The 20203-nt window shown below is 33.5% G+C and overlaps 1 protein-coding gene across 1 annotated transcript; it reads right to left on the reverse strand.

Moving 5' to 3' along the window:
* Positions 1 to 73: 73 nt before the first annotated feature.
* LOC129755087 (glycine N-methyltransferase-like) lies at positions 74 to 19911 on the reverse strand. The gene is made up of 4 exons (XM_055751422.1): positions 19752 to 19911; positions 9004 to 9381; positions 579 to 835; positions 74 to 515 (listed from the first exon to the last, which is right to left on the reverse strand). The coding sequence occupies exons 2-4, from the start codon at positions 9341 to 9343 to the stop codon at positions 246 to 248; spliced, it is 867 nt and encodes a 288-aa protein (XP_055607397.1). The 5' UTR covers positions 9344 to 9381; positions 19752 to 19911; the 3' UTR covers positions 74 to 245.
* Between the last annotated feature and the right edge of the window lie 292 nt (positions 19912 to 20203).

Raw genomic sequence — 20203 nt, forward strand, 5'->3', positions numbered from 1 at the left:
TATGGGCTTTCGAAGCACAAATCATCTATGGGCCCCGCTGATTGAATTACACTCGAACTACACTTGACAAATATTATTGAAGACAACTGACTTTTATTGGAATGCTATCATCTTCATATATTATATGTTTCTCTAGTGGTTTATTGATCTAAGTCAACATTTCGGTCTAAAAAAGGTACTTAATTTACTTAAAAAATGCACGTCTAGCTGGTTCAACCAAAACAAAAACAAAACAGCGTCCCTCCTCACTTGGTCTTCTGAACCACGTGGATGTAGAATGCCGGATGGGTAACCTTTGTTAGGGGTTTGAAGTCACCGAAAATTTCGTGCGATTTGGCTCCCTTGAAGATGTCCTTCAGAATTTCCTCAAAAACGCGCAACTTGTGCGGGTAGTATGAAAGCCGGAATTCACTCGCATCCCCGCTTCCGGTACTGATGATATAGTCCAGGGTGACCAGCGCTGGCTTCGAGGCGACATACAGAACCGACGTTTTGATATCGGTCGTGTGGCTGCTCTGTTATTTAAAAAATTCAACAGTTAGATAGAGTTTAAGTTAAATCAAAATCAATGATCATACATTGTAGTAGATACACTTGCTGGGCGTCGCCCCAGTGTCCATAATATTGTCATAATTCCGGTGATCGATCAACAGCAGTCCACCGGGCTTGACGCACTTCTCGAAGTTCCGGATGGCCTGGATCTGTTCCCGCTGGTCACCGAAATTGTCCAGCAGATGGGCAAACGAATTTCCCAGACAAATGACGGCATCGAATCCATCCCCAATCAGGTGCTGGATGTCGTCGTATAGCGTGAGCCAGTTTGCTTCCTCAATAACTGAAAAAAAAAACAAAACAACGAGAGTCGAGATTAAGGGGATGTAATTGAAAAATCAAACACGTGTGTGCACAGCACTAATCAATTACAGATCATTGAATCTGGAAAGCGTGGGTGGTTGATGGTTGGCCAGAGACACTCATAATTTGTGATAACAGTAATTTGTGAGGTATGTCGTATCGCATGTCATTGTACGTGTTGATTGATGTACCGGGAATAGTTTTGTTTGAGTCGTTGTTGTCTTCGCACAATGGTTCAAAATTTGCAAATTCGATCATAAATTTTATGTCGTTATTAACACTTTTGAACACCCATAAATGTATTGATTTTTTGAATACATTTTCGAATTTTGAATTGTCAATAAAAATCGTTTGCTGGAATTTTATAATTTTTCAATCGTTGAAAACTCGAAAGTTACAATAAAGTTAAGAAGTTAAAGTATTGGAAAACAAGAGTAAGGTAAATAGTGGTAACTTATTAAAAAAAATTGCCTCTAAATTTGTTTTATTTATCTCAAGCTTTATTGGATCTGGATTACAATAAAGTTCAACATACTAGAAACATACATTGATTCGACAAAGTCAAGTTTGTGAGTTTCGGTTCAGTGATTGGCCATTTTGAGGCAAACGAATACAAAACAAAATTTAAACAAATTATGTTTGTAACTACCTTTATTCATTTTTAAGTATTTTGACATTTTGATTACGGCATAAAATAAGCTTTTCTAGGAAAGTCCTCCTTTTCTAAAAAAAATCTTATTCTATACTCGAATCAAACAAACCCAATCTTTCAAACTATTTGGCAAGTTCAAAGATTTTAACCTTTGATGACAATAAATCAAATTAAAAAAAAAGTAACATATAAAAATCATCAGATTTTCGGATTAAATTTTCTTGATGCAAACTTGAACAACCTTAATGATTTTAGTATGAAATAAAGCTTTCAAAAATTGGAATATTAGCACATTGCGGACCAAATACGAGATACCTCGTTTTTCGCTTGCCGCTAGTATGTTCCATTAAAAAGCATAATTCAAACGTTATGAATCTAATAATGAAACATCATTGCACAAAATTTAACACAGACTTCCCGTTACTCGAACATTTATATTAAACAAGCAGAAATTTGTTTATTGATATTGAAGAACTAAAATTTTACCTTTTATTTTCCACTAAACTTTGTTTAAATAATTCAAATCTGGATATTGTAGTGACAAACAATCACATTGAGGACCGCGAAGAAATCTACGATGAGAAATTCCGAAATTCAACATCATATTTAAAAAACCCCTGGACTAAATTTCACAAATTTAGCATTTTTAAGTTACGGCAAATGTTGTGTTCAATTATTTCGAATAAAGTTGAACACTCAAATTCAGTCCATTCGAGTTAAACTTCGAAGTGAAGCACTAGACTGAGTCGATTTGGGGTCATTTTTGAATTTCTCAAACCATGGGGTCTGAAAAGCTTCGTTTTGGTTCAAAACTCATCCATGATTTTTTGCAGAATTTTTAAGCAACGTCTAAATTTGAGCTGTTAGGTTTGTATGGGAAAATTTTGTACTGAAAAATCATCATCATTTTTGTTTATTCTGTGCAACCCAGCCTGCATATGGCTTTTGTTCCAGTTTATAAATTCTCTAAAGAAAATTTTCCAAGTTTTATAGCCCACATTTATGAATCTAACAATTAAACTCTGTAGTTCAGGTTTAATCTAAGTTCACTATTTAAATTATTTATTATTAAAATTAAATGTGAATCAGAATTTACAAGGATCTGAATCTGATTTTTCGATTTTGGATTGCCATTTCGAAATTTCGAAGCTTCAATTTTTGAATTTTTTTAAGAATTAAATTTAAGAACATCAAATTTAAATGGTGGTGGTTTAAATCCAAAATCCTCCCCCTGTTCCTATGGCCATGACCAGAGGTTTTTATGGGTGTAGGAATGCTACGAACATTCATTATTGGGCTTATACAGTAAAAATAACAGTAAAATAAAAGTAGTCCAAATTGAATAAAAAGAAATCATACGGTTTTGTGTTCCTTTTGGATCTAACAATAACTGTGTATATTTTGGTTCTTGGGAGAGGTTTTTGAAATTCAAATTTAGCTAGACAAAAAATATTAATACCAAAAAAGCACAATAAATTCGGTTAGTCATTAAAAAATATTCAGATTGATGTTCCTTATTCTGAACCGGCAATTTGGTTTAAAATCTAAAGCAATCGAGTTTGCAAGTTTTTTATAAATATTTTCAAAACACCAGAGTTCATGTTAAAAACAGAACCAGAGTTTAAAGCTTCGGAAGTAATAATCAGTGCACAGAAATAGAATATAAAATATAACACCAGATTTAAAAAAAAAAAAATTAATCCGAATCCCATAAGGAATTTCAGATCAGATCAGAAATTAGCTATGATCAAAGATTGTTTTGCATAATAATAATATTCGTTAATTACACTAGTTTACAGCATTTTTGAACTCAGTAAACTGATGGTCATTTCAAATGTAAAATCGGGCGCTGAATCCGAAAATGAAACTCAAAAAAATCTCAGTAGAACCGTTTTTGAGTTATGCTCCAAATATGAAATTTCGAAAAAATTAAAAAAGTTTTTGTACTTAGATTAAAATATCTCTGACGGCATAACAGTAATTTGAAATCCCTCTTTTGCATATTGAAGGTGAATAAGTTTTCTATCGATCATCTGAACACTGTTTTTGCGTTTGACCAACAGTATTGCTGATATTAGTGACTTTATGAGAAAAAAAATTATAAAAAACGCATTTTTTTAGAGAAAATTTTGTTTCAACGAAAGTTTTAGACTCGATGGTAGCATTTAAAAAATCTGATTTTCTTTTGCGCTTTATTGTCAATTTAAAACAAAGATTTCAAGTGGTTATTTATCAAAATTGGTTGAAAATTGAAGAAGTTATGGCTACTTTACCATAACTGAAATTTTTGGAGTTTTTAATAATTTAACGAACCGCAGTACACTTATCATTGTATAGGAAGAATCAATCATGATAAATCTCACTCGCTCCAAGTCAAAATTATTTATTAGCTTACCAGAAGGTCACATGCCAAGTTTCAGGAAGATCTGACCATAGGGAGGGGTTGCTTAAATCTCAAACGTGAATAAAATTTTGTGGTATTTTGCCCGGAAGGAACGAAAAATACTGGTTTTTCATCAATAACTTTTTTCATAACTAGCTGATTATTTTTTATGGTTGATTTTCTTAAAGCCTAAGTTGAGACAAATATTTCACCCGAAGACTGTAACTCGATTGGATTTGAAACAGGAAAGTTATCGCGGTTCAAAGACCGCAAATTTTGTCCAACACGCAATGAGTACTTTTTACCCATTGCGATTTATACGACAATTTTCGACCAAAATTCAATCTTTAAACCGCAATAACTTTTCTGTTTCAAATCCAATCGAGTTACAGTCTTCGGGTGAAATATTTGTCTCAACTTAGGATTTAAGAAAATCAACCGTAAAAAACAATCAGCTAGTGATGAAAAAAGTTATTGATGAATAACCAGTATTTTTCGTTCCTTCCTGGCAAAATACCTCAAAATTTTATTCAAGTTTGAGTATCAAGCAACCCCTCCCTATGGTCAGATCTTCCTGAAACTTGGCATGTGACCTTCTGGTAAGCTAATAAATAATTTTGACTTGGAGCAAGTGAGATTTATCATGTTTCATTCTTCCTATACAATGATAAGTGTACTGCGGTTCGTTAAATTATTAAAAACTCCAAAAATTTCAGTTATGGTAAAGTAGCCATAACTTCTTCAATTTTCAACCAATTTTGATAAATAACCACTTGAAATCTTTGTTTTAGATTGACATTTAAGCGCAAATGAAAATCAGATTTTTTAAATGCTACCATTGAGTCTAAAACTTTCGTTGAAACAAAATTTTCTCTAAAAAAATGCGTTTTTATAATTTTTTTTCTCATAAAGTCACTAATATCAGAAATACTGTTGGTCGAACGCAAAAACAGTGTTCAGATGGTCGATAGAAAACTTATTCACCTTCAATATGCAAAAGGGGGATTTCAAATTACTGCTATGCCGTCAGAGATATTTTAATCTTAGTACAAAAACTTTTTTAATTTTTTCGAAATTTCATATTTGGAGCATAACTCAAAAACGGTTCTACTGAGATTTTTTTGAATTTCATTTTCGGTTTCAGCGCCCGATTTTACATTAAAAATGTTGGTCAGTTAATCAAGTTCACGATTTTTTTAAAATTTTGTAAACTAGTGTTATTAATCATATTGAATTATATTTTCTTTCTTTATTTTTACTGAAGGGTTTATTGAAAAATTCCGCTGTAATATCTTGATTTTTTGTATATTTTTATTAATAAGGACCTTTTTAACGTTTGTTCCAATATCTTGAATATAAAAAAATTTAATTACAATTTGAAATGTGAATTCTCGAGGAAAAAAACTATTTTGGACTTTTTTTCGCCGTCAATTCAAATATTGAGTCCTGATAAGGACAAAAGGTAGAAACTGTGTTTTTCTTATTTAAATTTGAAGCAGATATAAAAGTAGTTCAAAAATTGAAATATATTGACTATTATATAAGGTCCATTTATATAAAAATTTCAAAAAAAATTACTTCGAAATTCGGTAAAGTTATTCGAAAATATGTACAAACAAAACATGAAGATAAAAAAGATAAGTTTTTTTTTTTAAACATTTAAGAAAAAAAAAGTTTGAATAAAATCGTCTTGCCATTTTAAAAATTTATTTAAAGAATTTAATTGGAGAATAGCATTTTGATACATAATTTGGTGGATTTTGGCGTCCTGAACTCGAATCTTTTCACAGATTAGCTCTATTGCCTCTAGTTTTGGTGATAAAGAATATATAAGTTTAAAAATGAATCTGCGCTAAGTGAAATCAATCATTGATGAATTGATGAACTAACAAATCTACATGAAAGAAAAAAACTTATTCTGAATTCGTTTATCATACTTCATTGAATAAGGGAAAAATATGTTGATGATGATGATGATGAATGATTTAAAAAAAAATCGTAAGAAGTATTTCTGACATTACTAAAAAAACATTTTTTAAAGTTTTTTTTTTTAATTGTACCTTGATTTGATTTTTGCCTTAAAAATTATCAAAAAATAAATTTGTGATAAAACAACTTATAATAATTCGGATTAAAACTCGACAGTTCATTAATTCACATTTGAAAATTGTTTCAGAGAATGAAAACAAACAATTGAAAATTATTTCTAACTTTTTAGCTCAAAAGTCAAAATTACCTGCAGTCTAAAGAAAAGTTGAAAATTAATTGAATACTTTTATTTTAAGATTTTTTGTAAGCGCCGAAATTTCTTAAATGATTATCGATTTTCAAAAGTTATTAAAAAAACAAAAACAGATAAAAAAATTTATTGTTTATTTGGATTCAGGGCACCCAGTTTAATGAAAATTATGTCTTAAGTTTTTTACACCTCGATGAATTGTGAATTTTGTGGCCTTCTGTCAAAACCCTTTTGGATGTGGAGTTGAGTATTTAGAAGAACAAGATACAAAATAAATTTAATGACAAATTGTTTGTTATAATCGTTGACATCAAATTCTGAACTTGTTTGGTTACACTTCTTTATAAAAACCTATTCTAAAGACGAGTTATGGATGTATTGTGTCAAGATTTAAGTTTCAATACAAATGTTTATTAAATTGCAAACCGAAATTAAAAATTAAACATTAGTATAAGTTTGGAAACGTCATATAGTGTCGTAGGGGAGAATCATCTTGAAAATCCCGGAAAAAATATAGTGTCGTAAACTGGAATGTCTTGAGCCTTCAATGATTAAGAACTGAATTCCGCCGCAAGGAAGTTATTTTTCTGACATGTTTATTTCACACCTTTTGTTAAACACTTTTTGGGATCAAGTAATTTTCCATAACTACGGGAAACTAATTTCTTGAACTGAAATTTTACTTGGAAAAAATCTCCATCGGAAGGGTATGGGGCTAAACTACTAAAACACGAAGACATGAATCTGTTCGTTAGAAGTGTATTCGAAAAAAATGCAACACTTTGTTTTGTGAATAACTTTTGTTTGCATGGATGGAAAACAAGCTAAGCTAAGCTAACTTTTGAATGCATGGATGGAAATTGATAAAATGTTCAGTGAAGCTACTCAGTAATATAATGTACACCTGTAAAACATTTGGTAACAATCTGTCAAGTGGTTTTTGAGATAGTTTAAAAAAGATCAATTTTTCTGACTGATTCTTCTAGCTCACATGTAAGCAGGCCTGACTTAATTTCTACAAGGTAAAAAAGTTGCCCTTTGGTAAAATAATCGAAATTCGGCAGTAAAATCATGCGTTAAATATTTGGATCGCTAACGGGGAGAAATTTTGAAAAAAAAAAAAATAGTTATGGGCAGCCAAACGAAATCTTTAGCAAGCACCTGGCGGGTTTCTAGCCAACATTTTTTCATTCACAAGCCTCGCCTGGATGTTCCGGGGATAAACGAGGTGAAAAAAAAATGAAAAATTTGATGTCTAGTACTTGAAGAGGCTAATGATCTGTTGAAGCTGCATTACAGTCGGTGTTTGACATTGATGTTTTGATAATTAGTCAAATATGTTGTTTTTGTGCCAAAAGGGGATAAACGGCAAAATTTGTCGAAAGATCTACCAAATTCTATATTTTGGGATGGCTTGTGATATAGCTCAGTTGGCAAGTCTGTTGTCTCTTGAGCCGATGTCCGCGAGTTCGAGCCCAAGAGTAAACATCGAACACAGTTGTACCGGATAAGTTTTTCAATAACGATCCGCCAACTGCAACGCTGATAAAGTCGCGAATGCCAGAAAGATGGTAAAACGACTATAATCGAAACATAAAAAATATATATATATATATATATATTTTGGGATATCGAAGGTCAAGCTTCAGTAAACAGAAAATTTACTTAAATAACCTTGATTTAGAAAAAGGGTGGTTCATAGCATACGTTATAGATGACGCACGTGGTGCCCAGAAATCAAAGTCGAAAAACTTCTATATTAGGAAACCACTTGACTGAACGTGACAAAAAATTTGCCCATCACAATGTTGAACATCAAATTACTAAGCCGTTCCGCTGAAAATTTAATCAATTACCATCCTTGTTTTCAAAAGTTATTCACATAAAAAAGTGTCGCATTTTTTTTTTGAATACACTCCTTATGCATAGAGTTAAGCTGTTTTCTTAACTTACTTAAAATTTTTAACAATATATGTCAGCTGTTTTTGACTCGCATTTTAACTCCTTTTCGTTTAAATTTAAACTAGTCATCTCGAGCCCCTTTAATTTTTATTTTCTGCCCAGGCTGTTCTTTATATGTACCTTCAGTATTAAAAGCAAAAATAAAAAAAATATGCTTAGTGATACTACACAAAAAGATGTTTTTATAGGTCATTTACAGGTTTGAACTGGGTTTTAAGCTTCTCTAAGCCGAAGCATTTGTCATATAGATTTCCAGATTCTTGGATTAATCTTCTTGAACATTTTGCACCAAATCAGTTTGAATACGTTTTTTACCAATTTTAGTAAAACTCGTCTAAAAGTCGTGGTTGTGCATAAGAACCCTCATTTCAATATATGTTGACATTTATAAATTCCAATAGAAGGAATTTCTTTTTTATTTTGATTTTTCATAATTTTTCAAGTATTGGTAACAATCTGAGATATAATGAAATCAAAATCTAATGGGATTGAAACCATTAAATTTTTTCCAGATCTAATGGTTTCAATCCCAATGTGCGTGTCGTTACAGACGATTGCTGGTAATGATCGCGTAAATGTAGGCCTGCGACAGAGAGCGTCTTATTTATTTTGTACCCATATGATCGGAGCGCGTATGGTGAGTAGCGTTTTCGTTTTTCAATAGAACTCAGTACTTAGCGTTTTGATTGATAACACGTGTAGAAAAACTACGCATAATGGGAGGGTTGATGTCCGGTTTCGAAGGTATTGACGTCATTGATGAGGAAAACACTATCTGTTTTCAGAATAACTGCAAAAACACCCAAAATTTCTAGGTGATAAGATTTAGATAGAGCATAGTAAATGAATCTAACATGAGCCTTATTAGCAGTTGCATAATTCACCAGAAAGATTACAGAATGATCTACTTACCCCAATTATCAAACATGGGCTCTTTCCGGCGATTCCAGCGCTCCTTGAGCGCATACTTCAACATCTTATCCGAGGCATCGATCGAAACGACCTCAAATCCTTCCTCCAGCAGCATAATGGAATCGACACCGGTTCCACAGGCCACATCCAACACTCTCTTGCAGCCACTGTCCCGCAACTTCTCAACGAGGAAGTTCCGATAGTTTTCCGTTCTGCTCTTTTTGTCCCCAATGAAAACCTCCCACACCTTGGCCGCCTTCCCATCGGCATACTGATCGCGAACACCCTCGGCCGAAATTCCATCTGAACGAGACTGAAAAACTGTGTCTGCTTGGGGCATTTTGGATTTGCTGTTTTTCCGTCGGTTTTGTTGAGTGTCTGTGGAAGGTTAGTGGTTCAAGATTGAAACAATTTGCAGTAAAGATTATGTAGAGATAAGTGGGGTAATTATGAACAAAATTAGATACTCATTTTTATACTAAGAGCTTCTACAAGTTTTCTTCAGTGGTCAAATTCTGGAAAATTACCAAAAAAGAATGACTGGTTTTCTTCTTCATTTTATGATTTTAGGATCTCAGTGAAACTTCATGTTTCTTTAAAGAGATCTAATTTTCTAAACCCTAATGTGCTCTTGAGTGTCAATATTGATAGTTTGGCAGAGGGGGCTCGTGATAGAGCACAGTTGGCAAGTCAGTTGCTTTCTGAGCCGATGTTCGTGAATTCGAGCTCAAGAGTAAATATCGATCACAGTTGTAGCGGATAAGTTTTTCAATAACTGTCTGCCAACTGCATCGTTGATGTAAGTCGCGAATGACATAAAGATGTTAAAACGACAATAATCCAAACAAAAAATTGGCGGCTTGTAACTTCATTTGGGTGCAACCAAAAAAAGAAATCTTCGGGGACTCTTAATGCATTCTTGAAATCATTTATTTTGCATCATTATTTTTTTTATGGGCGGACCCTGAAAGTCCAGCAAAAACACTCCCTAATCAGACCATGAGTATCAATTTGACACTCCTAGCTTTAAACCGCTATATCTTTCTTGTTTCTCAACTGATTTTTATCAAAAGTTATAGTTTTGGAAATCTTGTAATGTGACTCAAATATGCCAAAATGTGCCAAAATATGCCAAATTACGTCAACTTTCCAATCCTCTTTACAAAATTTATCTCGGGTGACTTAAACAATTTCGGCTCTTCATTGATTGAAAAGTATGTTTTTACACCACTTTTTTTACATTTTTGTTGTCATAACCTTGAAAAATTTCAAAAAAATATATCCTTTTTGGAACTTTTGTAAGCCCGCATCGATCTCGGTGACCGGAAAATTTACTTGTGCGTAGTGTACGTGCCTCCCGATCGGTCCGTAGGTATTAGCTGAATCTTTCTCGCGCTGCCTCACTTAAGTTGACTTTATGTGCTCTCCCGAAGATGACATACTTGTTATTGGTGATTTCATCTTCCCCGGTTTGAAATGGTGTTCACGAAGTGGCTTTCTGTTCCCGGATCCCATACGTTCTTCGTTTTCGGCATCCTCCAACATCTTCTTAGATAGCTTAAGTACAGCGACTCTGCGTCAAATCAACAATATCGAAAATGAAAACGGTCATTTGCTCAACCTTTGCTTTGTCAACGAAGGGTTTAGAAATCCAACAATCGATTTAGCTCCTGCTCCCCTTGTTAAGCCTGTCACACATCACCCCACCTTAGTGATCTCACTCGATATTGTCAGGATATTTGCTCGCGCAGAGAAAACAGGATCCTTCTATCATAATTTCAAGAATGCCGACTTTGAAGCTATCTCCCTCGTTCTTAATTCTATCAATTGGAAAGATGAACTAGATTTCTCCGATCCTAACGCAGCTGCCGAAAAAATTTCGAATATTCTTAACTAAGAACACTATCGATCGCCATGCGCCAAAATGCAGCATTGATGGTGATCCACGAACTCCCTGGGTTACTAGACAACAAGTGTCTCTGCCTGGAAGGGGAATACCGTAAACGGAAATCTGCTTATAAAAAAACCACCTAACATACCTGAACCGGTTACAGCGAGATTGTAAGAGAAGTCCGAAGTCGTTCTGGAAGTATGTATGTATGTATGTATGTATCCACCTTGGGTTTGCGGCAGCGCCGCGGTTATGGCCAAAAAAATAACCCGCGCGTCCATCTTGGTTACCACGCAAAACAATCATAGCCACTCAATGAGACTGACAAGGGAATAGAATCGTAAGCAGAGGCACTTACGGTATCCAGGGTTATTAGGGTAAAAAGTCTCGAGAAACTATAACTGTATTGTTGACTAGCCAAGGTAGCATGCAAATTATAATCCCGCCCCCAAGGCTTCCGAAAAAAGAGTGCGTCCTTATTTTACAAAAAGTAATCAAATACTATATTTTTCTCAGCCATGCCAAATTCCCTTGACATAAATTGAGAAACGTCCAGTATTCGAAACGGGTAACGAGCACATACCGCTACCCACTCCTTTTGCAAAAGAAGGTTACCCTGATGCCCCTAACCCGTTCGTATGATGGATAATAATGTATATGAAATATAACATTGTAATGAAATATAATATAATAATATAAATAAAGTTATATAATGAAAAATAAAATATCATATGATGGTAACGAAGTATTATATAAAATGATATAGCATGGAACAGTGTATGATAATCAAAAATAATTAAATAGAATCCTTGGACAATATGTATCTACATCTGCAAATATATCGATAAATTACTATTTGTTAATAAATCGTTATTAAATATATGAATAAATTATTGAATTGATGAACTCCAAAACCTGTGTTAAGAAGAAATAACCAGTGATTATAAAATTTTTCCTCTTCCCTCCGAATTCAGATTCTACAGATAACGCAAAAAATATCCTAATGTTAAAAAATAATTAAAAATAAGCAATTCACACTATGAAGACTGGAAACTGAAAAAAAAAATTAGTGAAACCATGAGCCATGAAGGTGTATAGCAGTAGAAACAACATAGCCTAACAATTTGGAAAATACATATCACAAAATGTTTTGAAACAGTTTAAAAGAAATTGCGTCTTCCCTAACACTTATTTTAAATTTAAAGAGACAAAAATAAACATGACATAACATTAAACAGTTAATCAATCAAAAATAAACATATCTTACCAAATATTTTCAAAGAATTTCTTTATAGAAATAGATAATAATCACTAATTGAGAAACATAAGGATAAGACACAACCTGGGAAACAGAATACTATTAAGGATTATAAAAGAACAGTCATATATGTATAAAAAAAAACAAATCAATCTGGGGAATAAAAATAATTGAAAAATAATAAATAGAAAGATATTTATAGCATAAAAATAATAATGATAAAAAATTATAATAATGAACAAAACGGCAATACTAAGAATGGTAAAGCATAGAATAATATTCAAGATGTCACCAGACAGTCACCAGCCTGTAATAAATTATTATATTAACGAATTTCGATGATTGGTCATTACAAAACGTATTACGTATAAAATTATGATGCCTTTGTCCGCGTCCTTAGAGCGAAAATGGTGGAAATATTTATGTTCTATTTTTAAATTCTATTTAATAAGCAGAAAAATTTAAAAGTTGTAACAAGTTCCTAGAGGAATGATTTTTTTTAATGACGAATAAAAATTATACATATACATTTATAGTACCTGAGAAAAAAGTACTATAACAATTTTAACAGTAGTATTTGATATTTTTTTAGATCAACTACCAATAAAATCATAAAATAAACCTTCTTCAGACAATTCACAGCAGCCTTATAAGTAGAAAAAATATATGTATTTGATCGGCTCTTACTCTTAATGAAAAAAAAAAAACCTGTACATTAACATATAAATTAAATTAAGCTTAAAACACATGAAAAATAATTATTCAATCCATCAAAATTGTTATTATTTTTTTATTAACATTAAGATGATAAATACGATGTTCAATCCTGAAAGCGAAGAATTTAAAGAATCTGAAATGTTCCCTTTTAATCGATTCAGTACATGTTTGATTTTTGTTTTAAATTGGAGATGAGTTAAAACCTTCGTAACCCGTTGGATCGAGCTGCTGTATGGAATAATGTTTCGATTATAATGGTTTATACAATGTCATGGAAATATGATCTAACTATGAATTAGAATATTTTGTTTATGAAATTCATATGAGATAGTAATATGACATAAAAAAATAACAATTTGGTAATATAAACGAAATGATTTGTGCATGATTTGAATTTAAGAAATCGGCTCCGTAGTCCGTTGTATTAAGCTGCTGAAAAGTATAATGCTTGTACAATTAATAATATATGCTAAATTGATATGAAGCTACCAGCACTGTAGAGATTAAGATTAATAGATACAGAATATCACTAATGCCATTTTCTGTTAAAAAAAAAATATGAAAAACTCAGTAAAATTAACAATAATTATCTTGATTGGTCGCCTAGCTCCTGCCTGCCATTATATAAAAACAATAAAAAAATAATTTAAAAAACTGATATTCTTTAACGATAGTTAAACTAATTCTAATTATTAAAACAGCACCTAAAACTTCGGACTACAACTTTCCAATCTAAAAATATACATTTTCTATTTTAGAAAAATCCAAAATTTCTGAATGTAAAAAAAAAGTATGAAGAACTTTTCGGCATACGACGTTTCTTGGACTGTCCTGTTGAATTCAAAATTTAAGAATTATATCTTGCACTTGAGTTTTTCTTGAGACTAGCGATTACGACTATAATAACCATACTGAGAAAACAACCCAGAACTGAAATTTCAAAAACCATTGATAAAAGTTGGAACCAAAAAAAAAAAAAAAAACTAAACAAAAATTATAACATAAGTAACTAAGTGGAGAAATGTAAGTCAAAACAAATGATCTGAGACACATATTAGGAAAATAAAAAGCTGAAACAAAAATAATAAAAATAATAAAAAAAATAAAAACTAAAATAAAATTAACTTAAGTAATAAAGTGGAGAATTGTAAGTCAAAATAAATAATGAGAAATTCAATTATTTTAGTGTAGATTTAATAAAAATCATTTGTTTGATTTTGGCATACTTGCCTAAAACTTGCATGAACCGATTAGATTCCGTCCTCGATATAAATATTTTCAACAAAAAAAACTTAATATTTTCTTTTTCTACTAAGCCTGAAAAAACATATCTAGTTCTGAATTACGCACAATAATTCTATTTTTTTAAAATACTGATCATTATGTTGAACTATGCATGTTTTCGCATCGAAGAATGGTAACCAAACTTCAACAGATTAGTTCCATCAAATCATCCATAACTATTTGAGATCAACATCCATATCATTTTTGTAGGGATGATTCATGATGAAAATGTCGTACAAAAAAAATCCATATCATTTACTAGCATCTAACGTTTCTACAAATTCGATATAATATGTTGAGATATAGATGGCAGTAGATTCTTCTTGCATGTAAACTTGTGTACAAGATTTCATTATAAAAAAGCTCTGTGAAATATTTCGCGTTCTGAAATATTTGTTGAAATATTTCACGCTTCAAAACTTAAATCTGACTAAATAAAAAAGCATTAACAATTAAAATAATCATTATATAGTACGCCAATAAAAGTAGTAAAATACTTATCTTAAGACCAAGTTGTTGTTTTCCTTTTCTTCTTTTGTTTCCACTGGTTCAAGGCTGGTTTTCTAGGCAAATCGTCCATGTTCGTCCGGGGGGCATAGCCCTGCCCCCTCGAATCAGCATTTTTTTTAAACTTAAATTATTCACCTTTTATCATTAATTTTTAGCAGAACTTCACTTTTTGTTGATACAACACTGGAAAGCACTGAACTTAAACACAAAATTAGTAGTTTCTTATGTGAATTTCGGATAAAATTTTGAAAATGAAATTCACTGTAACAGATTCACTACACATCATGCCGACAGTGTTGTCAGACCTGAAGTCCGAAGTCGTTCTGGAAGTATGTAAAAAACCAGCGAAAAGAATCCGGTCTTCCATCCCACATGTACCTGGACGGCGATATTGGTAGCACTGATCCTGAAATCTGTAATCTGTCGCTGAGAAATTTTCGAGCATTTTCACAAGCGGGTCATTTCTGCAGAACAACTGACCAAGGCTGTGAGTAATGTCTCACTCCTAGGCTCTTCTCTAAATGGTATTCTCGTCGACGACGAAAATCTACTTCTAAGAGCCCGGATGTGATACCAGCTACCTTTTTGAAAAGGTTTATGCCTCATCTGCTAACACCTATCAGGCATATCCTTTAAGGGGGGGGGTAGGGTCTAACGGGTATAAAAAACACCATTTTCACGATTTTTTTCTAGAGCTATCGTTCAAACAAATGTATTCAAATTTTTTGCATTATACAAAGCATTGTTAAAAGAACATTTAGTAATTTTTTCGTAGAAAAATATTGAAAAATGAGCCGGTGACGGAGCACTTTCGAGGATGCCTTTTAGAAAACAGGATTTGCGGTGGACACTGTATCTCAGCACAGAATCATCTGAAGTCAAAAAATCAGAGCAAAATATTTTTAATAGATGTTTTTCTGGACCCCAACGTTTTTATTTAACTTAAAAATATTTTTATGAAATTTTTGTGGCTGTTTGAAGTAAAAATTACGATTTTTCACTTAAAAATCCGCCATTTTTCACCTGTAAAATCTCCCCGAAGTAAAAAAATCAAAAAATAAAAACGTTGGGGTCTGGTATTTTATATGTAGAAAATATGTTCCAAATTTGAAAAGAATCGGATAAGTAGTTTTCAAACGACGATGTCCACGGACTTTAAAAATGTGCTTTCGAGAAAAACGCGTTTGAAGTTTCTGCTCTTGCTTTCTTGCAGTATTAGATGGGAGGAGATAAAGGCCTATAACTTCTACAGTTTTGCTTCAATTGACTTGAAAATTCGACACAACATTCTTGAAATGTTTTATAATAAGAAAATAAAAAAATAAAAAAATCGATTTTTTGAAAGTGTTAGACCCTACCCCCCCTTAAGCATCGCTGGACGGCGCTTGTGGAAAAAAGCATAGATGTTTCCTGTTTACAAAAAGGGAGATATAAAAGATATTATCGATTACCGTGGTATCTCAGCTCTGTTTGCTATTGCAAAACTGTTTGAGCTGTTGGATCACTTTTCAAACAATCAGCACGGTTTCATGCCTAAACGATCAACTACCACAAATTTACCGACGTTCACATCTTTTGTACAAGAAAGCTATGCCAGGAAAACCCAAACCGATGCTATTTATACAGATCTGTCTGCTGCGTTTGATAAAGTGAACCACGAGATTGCTCTCGCAAAGTTAGGTCGCTTGGGCTTCTGTGGATCTTTACTGAAGTGGTTTCGGAGTTACTTAACGGGACGAAAGTTGTCCGTTCATTCTGGGGAATCCTTCTCGAGACAGTTTCTAGGCTCTTCCGAAGTGCCGCAAGGAAGCCATTTAGGACCAATAATTTTTGTTATTTATTTTTATGATATTCTCTAGCTTCTCGATGTCCCAAAACTCGCTTATGCCGATAGTTTGAAACTGTATCACACCATCAATGGTAAAGACGACATCGATTTCTTGCAACATCAGTTGAACATTTTTGCTGACTGGTGCGACAACAACTGCCTGCCGCTGAATCGCATTAAATGCTCGATAATACCTTTTTCTCGCAAGCGGCACCTTTTTAATGCTGAGTACATTCTCGTGGATGAAATAATCTCCCGGGTTGACCAAATGATTGATCTTGGTGTTGTTCTCGATCAACTGCTTGAGTTTAAGACTCACTCGAACTACGTTGTAGACAAAGCCTCTAGAAATCTTTGTTTCTTGTTTCGCGTGGCAAAAAATGGAGCTGAATGGAGTTGAACGAATCGAGGCTATCCAGCGCAGCTTCATGCGATATGCCCTTCGACATCTGAACCGGCAAGATCCTTTTCGTTTACCCAGTTATGAAAATTGTGGCCAACAGCGCTCTTATAGGTATCTTAAAAACCTTCAACCATTTTTTCGGAGTACTTTATTTATTTTTATTTATTCATTTCTTTAATCATGTAACGTAAGATACAATCTTATAATTTTGTTACAATCTGAATTATAATGTGTTTACCTAACCTAATTTTGATTCCAAAACACTAACTTTACTCGTAATTATAATGTCGTTCTTAATCTGTAGGCTCCGCCAATAGATCCTTCTTGAATTCTGAGTTCTAATACACTTAATATGGACAGGAATAACGTTCCAGTTTACGATACCTCTCACGAAAAACGAATTACTGTAATAAGAGGAGCAATGTCTGGGGATAACAAGGCATCCACTTCGAGAGCTTTGTAGTGGTACAAGTAATTCTCTTAAATATTCCGGTTTTCCCGTGGTGAGAATCCTATGGATAACAGTAGCTGATCTATAAGCATAAAAACGTTCGAAACGACATCCCATTAATATTTTTTGAAGGTGTGAGACGTGTGAAAATCTTGATATGTTAAAGACATATCGAATACATGAGTTCAGCGCAACACGAAGCCTGTTTAATGATCTTACCGAAGCGTTATGGTAATCAAAATCACCGTAGATAAATAGAGGATAAATATATGTTTTGAAAAGACGGAGTTTCGTAGCTCAACTAAAGCAACTCAGGCTTGGTTCTTTCCCAACAAGAAAAGGAAGAAGAAGAAGCAATATCGTTTCGTGCTGTTTGTTTGCCTACTGTGGTAAGAAGAGAAGGAAAAAAATGCACTTCAGTTGTGTGTTTCGGGATTTCTCCTGCTCACACAGTAGTGTTGCTATTGGGGCACCGGTTTTGCTCGGCACTTGACTTCGGCTGTACTCGGAAACGAGTGTAGAGCATTTCGGAATGAAGTGTGGTGCTCTACAAATCGTAGAAGATAACGGTGCGATTTACACAGCGCACTGTCGGATTTGAGAAGTGCGGACCAACCATGTGCACATGTGTACATCCATTGAAGAGGTTGCAAAACTTCAATGACCGTTTAGCAACTCTCTGTGCCGAAAATGCGAGTTCCTAAGCAAAATGATGCGACCACTACATTCGAGCTAAACAAGAAAAATATTTTGAGGGATTTTCATCTTATTGGATAACACATCACAAAAAATGTATAGTGAGAATCGATCTAACTGCAACATCTCATCTCGGCTTGCCAGTTCGATATCTTACCCAGTGCACCATCTGAGTCGGTTAAATAGCAAACGAAAGTTTATCTTTATCTTTATAGTCTTTCTGCCCTCGCCAATTACGCACTGCGTTGGCCGTCAGCCGTTTGGTCGGTGTTTTTTTTCATCCTCCTTTGTCTTTGATGAGAAAGGGGTGGAAATGGGAGGGGAATGGAAAACTAGAAACTGTTTTCTATTGCCGGCCGGTTTACATACACATGTGGTGTTTTTTGCCGTCGGTTGGAAACAAAGAGTGTTTTTTTGTTCTGATGCCGGTTTCCATCCTGCTTTGTCTTGTTTTATGTTATGTTTTATTTGGTTTCTTTCTGACATATGCATTGCGGTTCCGCTGGGAGGACAATGCCAGTTATTAGAAATCTTGTTGATGCCAGTTTAGCATAGAATCTTATACCGACAATTCTGCCTCTTAGGAAGTTCATTATTGGAGTAGAGTCTGATTGGGCCCGTGTCAATAGAAGAGTTTGCACTTGGACAGCTTTTTTGAGCAGCTCTGAAGAGAATTGCCAACCATGTTGACATCCAATCACGAACCAGGGGTGTAAAACAGAGAGAAAAAAAAAACAAAAAAATGCGCTCAAATGTCAACTTGATCTGAGAAAATCACCGACCAGTGAGCAGGTATAAAATTTTGTTTCATTAGAATGGCCATTATTAAAATTTTTTTTTAAGTCTTTGAGAGAGTTTTGCATTGGATAGGTTTACAAGTTCCACCAAACAATAGCTTTGTTGATTTTGTTTGGTTCCGGCACAAATCTTTTCAAAAAGTGCTCATTTTTCTGTCGAAAAGTAAAAAATGCACTTGAACACTTGCTTTGATACACTTGAACCACTGATCACATTGCCATGACACTTAGAACAAAAATTCGATCATTTTCCGTCTAATTTTGCCACTTATCGTCGGTATTGCGAACCTTGCAAAATTTGACGAAAGATTCCTTGTAGGATTGTATGATTGATTGTACCGTCGAAATTGCCTATTTTTCTTGAAAGTTGGGTGGCACTTTCCGACTGGGACTGCATTTCATCGAAAGCGGTCGATGCGCACTTTGGAATTGATATTTCGTACTGCTGGAAAAATTATACAACAAATTAAATCGAGTGTCCAATCAGTATGTTATGTGCTTGAAGACTTTCTTCTGGGCACACTTTGCACTGTAGTGCAAACGTTATTAAGTTTATATTAACCGCTTCACAAAAATAACTCAACAAAAAACCTGCACAAAAACTATACATTTCAGCAGAGACGAAAAGAAGAATAATGCTGAAAGCTTACACAGGTTCTGTTGACGTGGCTTGTCTTTCGATGATAGGATGCATACTTTTCTTGTTTTTCTCGATTATTAAGCAACTACATGTGTAGGATAACTGTATTTAGAGAACATATTCCCGAATTTCATATTCTTAAAAATTCACTTAACTTTAAACTTTCCGGAGTAAAAAAAATCAATCGATATTTGTTGTTTAAGAGCAAATTCCATATTTAAAATATTGATATCATTCTTGGTTTAACTCTTCTTCTAGCTTTACCGAACTCACCTGGAGGTTTCTTAAAGTTCCTTCTTCTCCCGACAGAATCGGATTCGCAACTGATAGGCAGCCGCGCGCCGTTTGTGCCGAATTGCGCGATCCCCTGTAGTGCTTTCGAGGATGTAGATTCGAGGATGTTTTCGGGATCTCTTATCACTTTGTGTGACCGTCCGTTGTGAAAAGATTACTCAGTTTTTACAATGGAAAAGTCTATAGCATCATATGTCTAATTGTGAGTATGTCATAAATGTGTATGAGTAAAACAATTTTTTTTTAAATTTTAACCCATCGTTTCATAAAGTAACAAATTGGCAACAATTAATGTATGGAAAAACGGAAAAATCGTATTTTATTTTAATTTTTATTCTTGATGTACACATCATATTGAACTGTTTAAAGTGATTTTTAGGTAAAAATAAAAAAATCATGAAACGAAGGGTTAAACATGTTCCATGAAATCA

Source organism: Uranotaenia lowii, chromosome 3, assembly GCF_029784155.1.
Source record: "Uranotaenia lowii strain MFRU-FL chromosome 3, ASM2978415v1, whole genome shotgun sequence".
Lineage (NCBI taxonomy): Eukaryota > Metazoa > Arthropoda > Insecta > Diptera > Culicidae > Uranotaenia > Uranotaenia lowii.